General features: G+C 38.1%; 1 protein-coding gene across 6 annotated transcripts in view; it reads right to left on the reverse strand.

The window, feature by feature from the left end:
- The window catches only part of ATP1B4 (ATPase Na+/K+ transporting family member beta 4), a 541,897-nt gene that overhangs the window by 190,662 nt on the left and 336,595 nt on the right, over positions 1 to 14,640 (reverse strand). For all 6 annotated transcript variants that reach the window (XM_044057342.1, XM_044057343.1, XM_044057344.1 and 3 more), the window contains 2 exons: positions 13,919 to 14,047; positions 4,513 to 4,617 (listed from right to left, as the gene is read on the reverse strand). In XM_044057342.1, coding sequence (XP_043913277.1) covers positions 4,513 to 4,617; positions 13,919 to 14,047 — 234 coding nt within the window. The remainder of the gene's footprint in view (positions 1 to 4,512; positions 4,618 to 13,918; positions 14,048 to 14,640) is intronic.

Raw genomic sequence — 14,640 nt, forward strand, 5'->3', positions numbered from 1 at the left:
ATCTAGTGCAAATTGTCCAAATTAGAACACAAATACCTGACTCAAAAAATCACATATCCTCCCATTTTACTTCTAAACTGACTTATTGTAGTGACATTCAAACTACTTCATCAAAACTGCTGCCCAGGTCTTGTAAAATTTCCAAAACCAAACCACCACTAACAGAAGTTAGATGCTTAGTCCTCAGCAGCCTTACAATACTAATCTTCTTTCTATAAAGCTTACATAAAGCCTTTTCAGTCATAACCCCCAAAGCACAGAACTCATTACCCATACAACTACAGCACGGCCCTCACTAAACATTTTTTTAAGGTCCTTAAATGCTCATATTCAGTCATTCAGCCTATTCTTGTAAATCCGCATGATATATATTAATTTGTTAAAATAGCTAAACACCATCAGTTCACTATCTAATAAACACAAGCAATACTATAGACCTGCATCTAAATATTATTGTGTTACAACCTAAGGAATGTATTTATTTATTTGTGTTACAACCCCCCCCCCACCATTCACCCTTCAGGCCTCCCCAGCACCCCACTCACTCATTCTGTCCTCTACTGGGAAGACAGCCAGACAGCCCATTTGCTCCTCAGACAGGATGAGAGCCTTGAAACCCATTCTTTTCCTTACTGTAGTAAGAGATCTATAAACTCAGTTATTTCCTATGGAGGTGGAACCTTGGTGCCAGAGCAGGCTGGCATGTGCAGAGACCCCCCCACTCTAAGTATCTTGCTCTTTGCAGCAACTGTAACCTCTATAACAGCTGCCTCCTGCTGAGAAATGAGTGTAGAACAGTGCCTTAAAATAAATAAATAGTCACCTGACATAGAATGATGCATGCCTTACCTCAGTACTCCTTATTGGCAGACCTCTCAATTATCAGTGTTTACAGAAATGTACCTATATTCTGGCCTGATTTACCCCCGTGCATGATATACCTACGTTTGAAGGCAAGTCCTTATTTTTAGCCTTGATTTATCCTTTCACATGGTTTTCCTGAATCTGCCCTCATCACACATAATTTTTGAAGCGAATACATAGAAAACCACACTACGTGATCATCATGCTAGTGGCACCAATAATTTAAAGAAACATGACATACATCTTACATCTCCCTTTTTCAGAAGCAAAATACATGAATTTGGATGAAGAACTTTGTAATATAGGTTACTAAAGTCTACAGATAATACATTGTCTCTTTGATAATGTGCCTATATTCTTTCATAATTTTTTTTCACACTATGCTATTTAACATGTTTCTTAGTGGTATCCCCTACTGGAAGTGGAGAGAATTACGTACTATTTGGTATTGACTTTTTATGCTAATCAGCTTTTTGGCTGGATATACCTAATTTTGAATGACTTTTGTACCTGTTTTCAATTTCTGCAGGTTGAGAGGTATGCTTGTGGGATCCTAATTACAGCAGGTCAGAATACCTCCTTACTTCCCTGGATGAGTTACTTATTCAAGGCCATTTTCCCTCACCCAGTTCCTCCAGTGCCAAAGCAGCTACTTGAATTCCACACATGTGAGCTGTAGGCTGGAATTGTCCCTCAGTGCCATGAACTGGACAGGAATGAAATTATTATGTTTCCTTTGTAACCAGAAATTGACTCATTTGTCCAAATCCACTACCCTTAAAAAATAAGAATAGAATAAAAAAATGAAGCCATCCAGTCATCTGAAAACCAACTCCACAGCTGACAAAGTCAAAGAGATAATTATTGTGGCTAAAACATTTTTAAAAACCTGTTCAGAGGTACTCTCAGGAATACTTTTTCATAACTAAAATGGTTGAATGTGCACGTATGAGTATTCAGACAAAATGTATGCCAACACTACTGCTCATAGTACAGTTGTTCCTTACAGATCTACGCTAGGTCTCTTATTGTTCTTCATTTTCATAAATGATTGTTCCTGGGAGCTAACAGACTTAAATTGTTTATTACACAGAAATTACATGGTTATCACTAATACTGGGCATTCCAGAAGGGAAAGCAACTCCCTACCACACATAATTTATAACTACATTGAAACTGGTGTACATACACACACACAAAAAATCAGGTTCTGCTTAAACACCTGCAAATCCATAATAATACTTCTGGGAACACCCCCAAAACACATGCTCAGATTTTATCACTGACCCCCCAATAGATCCACAAAAAGAAAATCTATCAACAGTTAATTAACAAAGACATTTAAGACTGACATTTACTCTTTAACTCCAGAGAAACTCAATCTTAAAAGGTACTACCTCAAAAGTTACCTAAAAGTCACCCACTTGCTTACTATGGAAAGAGGCAAGGCAAACTATTGTCAATGTGCTCTTACCAAAATTAAACTACTTTTTACTAGTTATTAAACAGAAAATAAAGCCCTAAAATTTGTCATCTGAGTCACAGAACTGAATATCACTCTACAACAATAAGGAAGGATAACTGATTGCAAGCTACTGCTAAAACTACCTTCCTATTAAACACACTGACTTCCAAACTAGTAAATGACAATACTGGCCCTCCCATTAAAGAACAAGCTTTAAACCAGGACTAGTTCTTACTCATTTAAAAACCAGGGCAGTAAACCACTTTACATACCATCCTTTACCCTGGTGCTAGTTGAGAGATCCTTCACAAGTATCGCCTCAGGAATTTGAAACATGCTCCGAAGAAAAAAAAAAAAGAAATCCAAGCAATATAGACAAATTCAGAAAACTACTAAAGAAGTACTTTCTAGAAGAAAATTGATGTAATTCATATGACAAGCCAGGCAGAATAACAAAGATGATATACTTAAAGCCTAATAACACTATTTGAACAAAATTATGTATCTGTGATACAAATAACATTGTAAATATGTAAATGGATATAAGACTTAAAAATCTCAGTACAAGGCAATTAACATGTATGGTGGTTGAAACTAATATAAAATGAAGGTCCAGATTCAATAAAGCCTACACACAGTGTACACCAAGTGTACATGATATTTATTCAAGAACATCCCTACCACATTTTTCCTTGCTAGTCACTCAGTAAAATTACACTAAGTGTACATGTAGTCTGCACTTTGGGGTAACATTTATGAATCCCTGTCAGTATTTAAAGCTGCAAGAAAATCATTAAGAAAACTAAAATTAGGAGGAAGAAGGTACGAGTTATGCCTGTGCTGTTTGTTCACTTCGAATGGTGTACACATAGTGTAGGCATTATTGAATTCCGGGGGAAATACTTCTCATGTATGACTTGAACTACTGTATTCATTACTTCTCATAGTACCGCATTTTGCTGCTTGCTTTACAATGCTCGTTACATACATCATAGATTAGTACTAGGCTAATTGCCCTTGTGGGACATTTTAAGTCTAGCCAATTACCCCATGTAAGAATCAAACCCTGTACCTTGTGTCTGTAAGGTAAACACCTTAACCATTATACCACCCTCCCACCTAATTTATAGGAAATTGTTAAAAGTTTAAGTCATGTTGGTCTGGATCATGCATGACAGGGATCAGCACCCCTTCTTGGACATTTAGGGGGAGATTGGCATAATGGTTAAGATATTTGCCTTACAGACACAAGGTACCGGGTTTGATTCTCATATAGGTTAATAATTGGCTAGGCTTAAAATGGCCCACAAGGGCAGTTAGCATAGTATTGATCTATGATCCTAATAAATATTAAATAAATAAATACATTTCCTTGCACTCAAGTAGCATCACTGTAATGATCTGAAAATGATAGCTTATTTAAAAAAGACATCACAGAACATAACTATTTTAATATTTAATTTGTCTAGACTCAACTAACTAGAGCAAAAAAGAAAGGAAAAGAAAACAAATGTCTTCAATAATGTTTTCAAAATCACTTTTAAGTATGAATGGTCTGTTAGAAACTTTCAAGTCCACCTTAGTTCCTAAAAGTATCCATCTCCAGTCTTACATTTCTTTACAAAACAATCAGTTTCTTGTATATTTTACAAATGAGCAGAAGTACTGTTCTCTCTCAAAAAAAAAAAAAAAAACAAAACATTACTTTTTTTCTGAGGCATTATTTATTCAACTGAGGAGTCAGATCAGATAGTATTTAATTTCTGGGGTGACAAGAGTCACCTGAAAAGGTAAATAATAAAAAAAATATATATACATTATATATATATATATATATATATATATATATATATATATATGCATGGGAACATTGTTTTCTGCATCTGAATTGTTTATTGAGTCTCTCATTTTTGTAACACTTATTTTTTTGTCTCAGAATATTAGTTTTATCTGTCAATATAGAAAAAAGTTCTGACCTCTACATTTCCTGTCTATTAACATCAGCTAAAAGTAGATAAAGTTTGCTTTAATTATCTGAGCCCTATTTTCTGGTGCATGGCATAGGGGCTCTACTAGTATATTCATTTAATTGTTTTACATTCTGTCACTGTGACATGAGGTAGCTGTTTTCTTACACAGATAACACCAATAAAAAATGCACTGCCCCTGTGAAAACAACTTACGTTCTAGGAAGGAATGCAACTGTTCCACATATGATGACCATGTATGCCTTTCTGAAATATTGAAGTTAAACTCAAATCCCGGTGGGCTCGGTCTAATCATTACTCCTATAACAAAAAAGAAACAAATCAGTGTTACTTTAAACATTTCTGCAGCTACTAGGAGTTTTTCTACCTGAATATACAAGAAAGTAGACAAGTAATTCTCATAAATATTATAACAAACTGAGAGAATGTAAAGTTTGATCATCTATGGTATGTGGCTACAGCTAAATAAAATTTGTCTTTTAAACTAAACATTTTTTAAAAAATTACTCTTGGTTTCTGAAAAACAAAAATAGATGCAACCACTACATTAAAGAGGTCAAGAAAAGCATGCAGAAATGTTTTATTTTATTTTTTTACATGTTGTGATGTACCTGCTCTGGGCCAGTAATGAAGGAGCCTCAATCCTCACCACTGACACCATTGAGAGATGTTCACTTGTACCAAAAATGGATACACCCAGTATTTTCGGCTGTAGCTCTCTGCACCAAGCACAATTTCCATTAAGAGCACACAGGGGGTGCACTCAGTCCTGGGGCTGGGTTTCCCTCTCTTTCTCTCTCTCACTAGGCCCCAAATAAGATTCCCCACTGACACAGCTGTAGTGTTCAGTCTTCAGCTGAGTGTTCCAAGCCACTTCCACTCCACCACCCTCTCTGTGAAGCCAGTGCTCTGTGTCCTGCTCCAAGTAGTTGAAACACACTCTGAGATTTGATTTTCTTACACACACACCTGAGAAAGGCTGGCACAGATTTACCAGCTATGCCCCCTCTGCCCAGTCTATAAGGTAGATACTGCCACTAGAACACTCCAAAGCCAGCTACTCTAAGGCTCTTACAAGGATATCCAATTATACTGAGAAAAATTAATACTAATACAAATGGTAGTGTTTGAACAATGCAGCAAGGCTTTTAGGAGCGGCCACAGTGTTACCATATAAATATAAGTACTGTCAAATGTTACAATTTTCTATAAAAGACCAGACACAATGAAAAATGTAAATATATTTAATAATAAATAATAAAAGAACATGACAATACTAAATATCTATTTACAATAAACACCAGAGTTTCAATCACAGAAAATATTAAAATATTAAAAATAACAGATGAAAAGGTTCACACAGATACAGGAAAACAATACTTAACTAATCTCACAATATTTTCCTGACTGACTAAAGAATTGCTGTTTCCTTGTTCACTTACTACAGCAAGGCAGGATGAAGTATGTGAGTGGTCCTTCCTTTGTCAGGTTTTAAAAACAGACTGCCCTGAGACTTCTCTCTCATATAGTATTAAAACATCAGAATATCATCACATACATCTGGCCATCTGGCATCTGGTTCCCACACTACTCCCTTTACTAGAAACTGAACCAGAATCTAGCACATATTTGTCATAATACACACACATAGAGCTTTGCTAACATGTGTTACAGCATCTGTAAGCTATAAAAACAACTCAAAAACTTCCACCCTTCCAGGGTAGCAATTAGTTCACCCCTAAGGACAATACAGTAGAATTCCTAGTCCTGGGTTTCACAGACATTTTATCTCTGGCTGCAATGAGAACTGTACGATACAATCTTTATGGCCTAAACCAGGTAATTTAATTTCAGACTATTTTTCAAAGGTAGCTGGACTGAGATAAACATATTCTCTTCCAGTATCCTATCTTCTTCTTCTTTTGGCTTTTCCCAGTTAGGGGTCACCACAGTGGATCACCTGTCCGCTCATGATTGGCAGTGGAGTTTTACAGTGTCGAGTTGCCAGCCCGGCGCTCAATCTTCCACAGAAAGCACACACATGCACGCACTTACATCTAGGGCCAATTTAGAGTGTCCAATATACCTACAGCATGTCTTTGGGATGTGGGAGGAATCCGGAGCACCCGGAGGAAACCCACGCGACCACAGGGAGGACATGCAGACATCGCACAGAAGGCACCCCAGCCGAGGATTGAACTGGAGAACCTCTTGCTGTGAGGCGGCAATGCTAACCGCTGCACCATCGCAGCCGCCCCTCTTCCAGTATCCTATGTTACAATATATTCATCTTAACAGTTACAATACAGTCTGAAATTCAAGTGTATTTCTTTTCTGTCCAGTAGGGCCCACTCTTGGTACATTTTTAACACAAGCAGCTTTACAAAAACATTTTCAACACAAGCACCTGTACAAATCAGTTTGATATATGAATGACATATAATTCTTTACAAACCTCCGGCTAGCTATGCTGGCATATGTTACACATCCACCGCTCTACTTTCTCAGACATAGTTGGCACTACCTCACATTGTCACACATGCAACAAAAGTATCATTAAGTTCTATTCACAGATTAAAACAAAGGTATTCTAAATCTTACTCATTTTCTTCAAGCAGGACATGGACTAGGAGAGGCACCACTCTCTTTATTGATTTAAAATGTCTGGCTAGGATTCCTACACATTTCATACTGGTGTAGTTACAGCACGCACTACATAGATTGAAACTGCCAATTCTCAATCCCATGGGAGCCATGGAGGATGAATTAATAAAAACAAACCCCTTGTGGCATAGTAGAAATCTTGACTGCATGAAAGTATCATTTGTGTAGGCCATTCTATATGGTGGAGTCTGAATCATATGAAGGATCCACAAACTGGTGAATATACTGTTGCCAGATATCATTGGCCCTGGGGTAGACAGGAAAAAAATCAGAGTGATGCCTAAATATAGAATGATTTTTCATTTGATATGCTTATTTCCAAATTTATCTGAATTATATTTGACTGTATATCCTACTCATAAGAACTAGCATTAAGATAATGATACATGTTAGTTCCTCTGTAAAAGTATTTTAACTTCTATTAATAGTTTATGGTAATCAGTAGGAAAAATGTCCATACATACTAAAATTCAAAGTAGTTGTAACAATAATATAAACATTAAAGCAAGCTTAAGTCACATGTTGCCATTTGTGATTTCATTAAATAATTAAACAGAATATAAGCTGCATTTTCTACATATGCAGTATGTACATACAGTTTACTACCTTATTAATTATAATATGTTTAACTTTATTCTTTATAACTTGTTTATGAACAAAAGTCTGGTGAAAAACATTCATACTTTATATCTTGTTTGTGAACAAAAGTTTGGTGAAACTGCCATTAATTTCTTGAAATGTATTCAACAAAGATCTCTGGCCCAGTTATACTGTTTTACTGTGGTTTTTTTTTTTTTTTGCTGGTAAAGTTGATAGGCGTTAGCTGATTTAGGTTTTCTAGTGTGCTGGTGTATGGCAAGCCATACTGAAAGTTTTATGCATGAGTTTTATGTAATATTTTTAATCCAAATCTGAGATGTATTTACAGTTGCATTTATATATTTGATTGACCTAAATGTGATGTAGTCTTTGGTTCACTTGCAGAGCATGCTTTTTGGAATTTATTCTTGCTAGTTGTCAGAAATGAGTGAAGGAAGATTTGTGAATGATATACCAATAACAGTTTTTTTGTGTGTAACATTCTGCTTTGTTCTGCAGTTCTTGTTTTGTGAATCTGCTTTAGAAGTACAAATATTTTTTGCTACATATGCATATATATTTGTATTTGGGGCAGCTTAGATAGTTGCTGAGACAATACTATATCTTTAGAATGAATTATGTTTTTTTCAGGTCGATTTTCAACTCATTTTTCAGATTTAGTACTAATCTACTGTCCACTAACCTTTTTGTGTGTAGATCAAAACATTCAGCAGGGCATGTGAAAGTGAAATAGTGATTCTGCCACAGAATTGCTTGCTGATTTGTCAGGATAGGAGAGAGTTTGACATCCTTAGACAGCCCTTAAGACTAAACAACACACCTGATACACTTGTAATAGGTGACTCTAGCGTCAGGCACACTGACGTCCCGCTCACCAGGCTGAACAAGGAGAGGGTCACAGTGAGCAGCCTGTCGGGGGCTAGGATCCGCCACATAACACAAGCACTCAGGTCACTCTAAGGCAAGTACAAATATGACTCAGTCATTGCCCATGCTGGTGTGAATGACCTGAGACGTACCTCCCTGGACTACATGAAAAAAGACATAAAGGAGCTCTCTGAGCATGTAGCCCAGGCTGGTATGACCCTGACCTTGAGTAGCATCTTACCCTCACCAAGAATGATGCCACAATATGAAGACAAGATGATCAATTTCAACAATTGGCTTAAGTACTGGTGTCATTCAAAGGGGATCAATGCCTGTCAGCTTGGGATGATATGCTCGACAGGCCACGATGCTTCGCTAGGGATGGCTTGCACCTGTCACCCCTGGGCTTTCGGATATTGGCAAGGGCTCTTGCTACCCCCATAGTGCCTTTTTTAGGCAAGGCTCAAAAGACAAACCCACCTCCATAGGTATCACAAGGGATAAGAAACTAAGAGTAATGCTACTCAACGCCAGAAGTCTAAACCTCAAGATGCACTTTTCGAAACTCTCCTTAGCATGGAGAACATCGATATCTGTGCAGTAACAGAAACCTGGTTCAGGGCTCCCGAGAGCACCCCAGCACTACCAGGTTATACCTCATACCATGCTTTTCGGCCCCAAAACCTGGACTGAACCACAAAAGGAGGGGGAGTATAGATATTCATCAAAGATACCCACACCTCCAGGTTGGTGGCAAAGCACTAAGCATCAGAGACTATCCATGTGCAACTAACAGTGGGTAAAACTGCCTTCCAGTTTATAGCCTGCTACAGACCACCCTCCCAAACCCAGGAACCCCACTCGGCCTTTCTGAGAACACTGGAAAATATGAAGGTCTCTCCAAACACCATTATATTGGGTGACTTCAACTACCCAAACATAGACTGGGAGCATTACTCTAGCTCCAACACCCTAGCCCAAAGGTTCCTAGAATTTATAAACTCAAATGCTATGGAACAACTTGTTACCACTCACACAAGAGGGGAAAACATACTGGACCTGATCATCACCAACATGGGGACTCTGTGCTCCAGACCAGAAGTGTATCCCTCACTGGTAAGATCAGACCATAAACTAATCTCACTGGATATTCACATCCTGACCCCACCCCCTGCCCAGAAAACCACAGTGGAAAACTTCTCTAAAGCAAATTTCACACTCCTCAAAACCGAGGTGGAATCCTTCAAAGCCCCCGGGCCTGTGGAAAATACGGCCCAGACCGCAGAATCCTTTATAAACGCATTCTATGAACACCTTCAGGAATGCATGGATCATGCTATCCCAAATAAAACCAAGACCCAATCCTTCAAAGGCAGATGCCCTGTCTGGTGGACCCCAGCCATAAACAAACTATACAATAGAAGGAGGAAGCTACTAAATGATAGAGCAAAATCCCAAAAAGGGAAGACATCACTGATCAGTATTAGCAAAAAACTACGGGCACTCATAAAATTGTCTAAGGCCAGCTTTGAGAGAAAAAGTGCACAGGACACTAAGGATAATCACAAGGCTTTCTTTAGTTATGTTAGGAACCGGGGTGGGAATTCCCAGATATGCTCAGAATTAATCCAAAATGACAAAAAATACACTGAACCCACAGACATTGCCAACATCCTAGCTGACAGGTTCAGCGCAAACTTCTCCCCCCCCCCTCCCCACCAAAAGGGCAAATATTTATCCCAGCAGAGTGCTGCCCCCCTGACATCTCAGATGCTCAGGTAAGAGCCACCCTCGCCAAAGCAAAAAACACAGCATCAATGGGACCAGACGGTGTCCCGGGCTGCGTCCTACATGAACTCCAAGTAGAGCTAAACCCAAACATAAAACTACTATTCAATCTCAGCCTTACTACAGGATATGTGCCCAAAGAGTGGCGTACAGCAACAGTGGTCTCTCTCCATAAAGGTGGTGCCTCAACAGATCCTGGAAACTATTGCCCCATAAGCCTGACTAGCTTGGTCTGCAAAGCTATGGAAAGGATCATCATGGACTTCATAAATAAAGATATTGGGGACCTACAGACACTGGATCCTACCCAGTTCGGCTTTGTTAAGGGCAGATCCTGCCTCTTAAACCTGGTTGATTTCTTTGAAACAGTCACCAAGGCCATTGACGAGGGGAAGGTGGTCCACACAGCCTACCTGGACCTTGCAAAAGCCTTCGATACAATACCCCACTCGGGCATTATAGATAAGCTCACCAGCTTAAATATAAACCCCTATGTCACTAGATGGATTGCAAACTGGCTCAAGGACAGAACCCACATGGTTAGAATTGCTGGAGCCATGTCAGACTCCAAACCAGTTACAAGTGGTGTCCCACAAGGCTCAGTCCTGGGACCTCTCTTGTTCGGTATATATTTCTCGGAGGTACAGGCCAACATGGAAGGACTGTGGCTGACCAAGTTCGCAGATGACTGCAAACTGGGCGCCATAATTGACTCTCCAGCCGACACAAGCATCCTCCAAAAGGGCCTCATAGAAACAGACAACTGGTGCCAGAGCCATGGCCTCAAGCTATATGCCAAAGGCGTATAGTTATCCCCTTTGGCAAAAACAAAGTGCCCACAAATTACCACATAGGTGGTAATCCATTAAGTACAGAAGAAGTAATTAGGGACCTGGGGACCCAAGATGATAGCAATCTCTCATTTGACAACCACGTGGCCAAAGTGGTTAGAAAAACATTTTATATAGCCCACCTAATCATGAAGGGATTCACATCTAGATCAGGGGAGGTCATCGTGCCTCTTTACTCATCCCTCATCAGGCCCATAATTGAGTACAATGCCCCTTTTGGGATGTACCTTACCAGACACCTGCAGCAACTGGAAAGACCCCAAAAGTACCTCACCAAGAGGATCAAAGGGCTCAAACAGATGCCATATGCTGCCTGGTTAAAGAAACTCCAGCTCTACTCAGTGGCATACCGCCTGTTCAGAGGCTATCTGTGCCTGACGTATAAAGCCATGTCCAACCCGGAATTAATGGACATGCTGCACCTCAGAAAATCCAAATCCCATTGAGCTACGCGCTCGAAAGACTTGAACCTGAGCACTGAAATAAATAGGACATGCTGGAGGGACAGATTCATAACCCAGAGGCTCCCTTCACTCTGGAATAAAATCCCAGTCCAGGTTAGGCGGAGTCCCTCATTGACTCTCTTCAAGAGGAATCTTGATGAGTGGATGGGAGATCGTAGGTTTAACCCGGGTATCACTTCTGTGTCACTGTTAGACAGAGGCACAGTATACTAACCTCGAAAAAGGGCATAACAAAATAAATTTAAAATGGGTGGCGAAAGCCAAACACATTCTGGCTAGGCTTATAAATGCCCTAGGGCAGATAGCCTAGTATGAACCTATGAACGTATGAACCTATGAACCTTTGTATGTTAGGTCATAAGATTAATGAAACGTGAGAAAAGCAAATGTCATAGAACAGATCACTGTGGTATACTTTTGCTGACTGGGTAAGGTTCTCAACAGTTGTCATATTATTGCCTTGGAGTGATCACACAGTTAATTAGAAAATCACAAACGCAGTACAGAATCAACTTTTCTTCTGTTACTCATTGTTAAGAAATGGTGAAATATTTTAAGTAAAAACACTTTTACTGAAATGTTTTAAGCACAATGGCATAAAAACTAATAACCAGCAAGATCAAAACACACAAAGGCACACAACAGAATAAATTTGGCTACAATGATGATAAGCAGGAGATCTCAATGAACCATCCCAACTCTGTTAATAAAAGAATAAACATCTGCTAATCCATAACCACAGAAAGTGGTGCATAAATATCACTTTGGATTAATTAGACACCGAAAAAAAGAATGCAAACAGCTAGCAAAGGGCCGCCAATAAAGTAGAACTTCCAATTTCTGTTAAAACATGCATTATTAATTTTTTTGTCATTATTTATTTTTATTAATAAACTGATGGTTCTCCTTCAAATTTGCAGTATTTATTGATTTAATGAATCAGTGCTCACTGCATAGTATTTTGCTTAATGAGGCATTATATGTATAACTTTAAGATCTTTGCATTTTATAGTAAATAACTGTGCAAGCCTGTGAATACAGTATTCTTTTTTGCAGGCAAGGAGTACTGATGTAAAAACTTTGACCATGATCCTGTTTCAGTTGCTATCAGTTTTCACTGGTTATTTGTGCTCAACATGGCAGGGCTAGACATCTGGCAATGTAAACACTGGCTCTAGATGATCATTACTGTTGATGTGACACCCGATCCCATGTGCAAAAAATGGAAAAAGGGGAATGTGGATTGTGTGCGTGTGTGTGTGTGTGTGTGTGTGTGTGTGTGTGTGTGTGTGTGTGTGTGTGTGTGTGTATAAATACATACATACATGTATAAACCTAAATGGAAACAAATATTCACTGCTAAATTAGAAAATAAAATTTGTTACTCACGCTTAGTAGCCAGGCCAAGATACATATCAAGCATTAACTTTGCAGCTAACAACAAGCTCATATCCCTTATCCTCTGTATATATTTAGCCATTAAAATTGATTTTTAATATGCTGAGCAAACCATGCTGACAGTTTTAGCTTTAGTTAATTTAATAAAATACTTCTTATCTAGAACAAGTTAATGGCGGGTGCAAGGCAATCCTAACAAGAGATAGGGAACCGCAGGCAACAGTATAATTAAGGCTAACAATGTTATTCAACAGGTGGAAAATAGGAAACTGTTGAATTAGCTAGTATTTCTCTTTTCTCACTGTCTATGCTTTTATGAACTACTTTGGAAATATAAGCTATATGGAATCTAATCTGAAGGGCTGCAAATCAGAGAAGAAATATGAAAACAATATATGGAGTGTATCTGAAGAGAATATTGGATCACATTCAGTTCACAGAGAGTATTGGACCATAAAGACATTAAATGAGCATTTTTGATTGGAAACATTAATGACTAGCATTAAAAAGTGACCATGCCTTGGTCATTCTGCACATTCAGCAATGTTTCTATTTAGGGAGATCTACTGGAAAATAAATGGAATTGGCAGGAATGCAAACTGTCTGATCCCACCTCACTGAATGGACAGGGACATATATTAATCAGCTTAACCAAGGAAAAAATGCTTGGCAACTAAAGCCATCTACAGTTTGTGGTGGTTTGTTTTCAGTGAGTTTGACTTGTCCAGTTTGTTGTTGTGGGGTAATATTTTGGGTGGTTTTCACTGTGTGACAGTATGTTTGTGTGTGTGTATACATATATATATATATATATATATATATATATATATATATATATATATATATATATATGTCCCTGAATGGAAAAAAATAAAGACTTCAAGAGACCTAATAATGACATAAACATTGTAAAACACAAAATATTATCAAGGATACTTCTTGAGAAATACATAACTTTTGAATGCTTACCTGGTGGACAAACTCGGTCCCTATAGGTTGGTGTGTAGGGGCTGATTGTCAACAGCATAACATATAAACAGAGTCCAAAGAGTCCGGCCAGAAAAGCATAAAGAACAAAATAAAACAACAAAATAAGGGCTGCAAAAAGAAAGAGAAAAAATGGCATCAACATGTATCCATAGTCTAATGCAGTATCACTGTTAAATTTTACATTTCATGTTTTTAGTACTGAGACCACTCGTGTGTATTGTAATCTTGCATTATTAAACAATTAAAAGCACTGTAAAAGCAATCCTATGATGTTTCTGATTGTTTCTTTCAATATTACTTAGTTTTAATTTTCTTATATGATGATAAAAAGCCCCTCAAAATGTAGTGCTACCAGAACTGCTATCAAAAAGATGCAGTTCTATCTACAACAAAATGCAAAGAGTTCCAAAAGTGGAAGGAGCAAACATGCAAAAAGAAAAGTAGCTGTTTCACTGCTATTTAAATAAGACATTTCTTAATGATGGTAATGAGAATGAGGAAGACTACACAAAAAAGCATTCTGGTGCTCTTCACGTTAGTAAAAAGAGTTGTTGTAGTTGCTGAAATACAGATTCTTAACTCATTAACTTAATATCAGTTTTAAACTTGTCTACTTCCCACCACTAAGAAATAAATTACCCTTCATGGAATAATTTTACTATCTAAGAAGCTCTCAGAATGACATTATTACACTTATCAGA

The sequence above is a fragment of the Protopterus annectens genome, chromosome 15.part0, assembly GCF_019279795.1.
Source record: "Protopterus annectens isolate FY-2018-M chromosome 15.part0, PAN1.0, whole genome shotgun sequence".
Taxonomy (NCBI): domain Eukaryota; kingdom Metazoa; phylum Chordata; order Ceratodontiformes; family Protopteridae; genus Protopterus; species Protopterus annectens.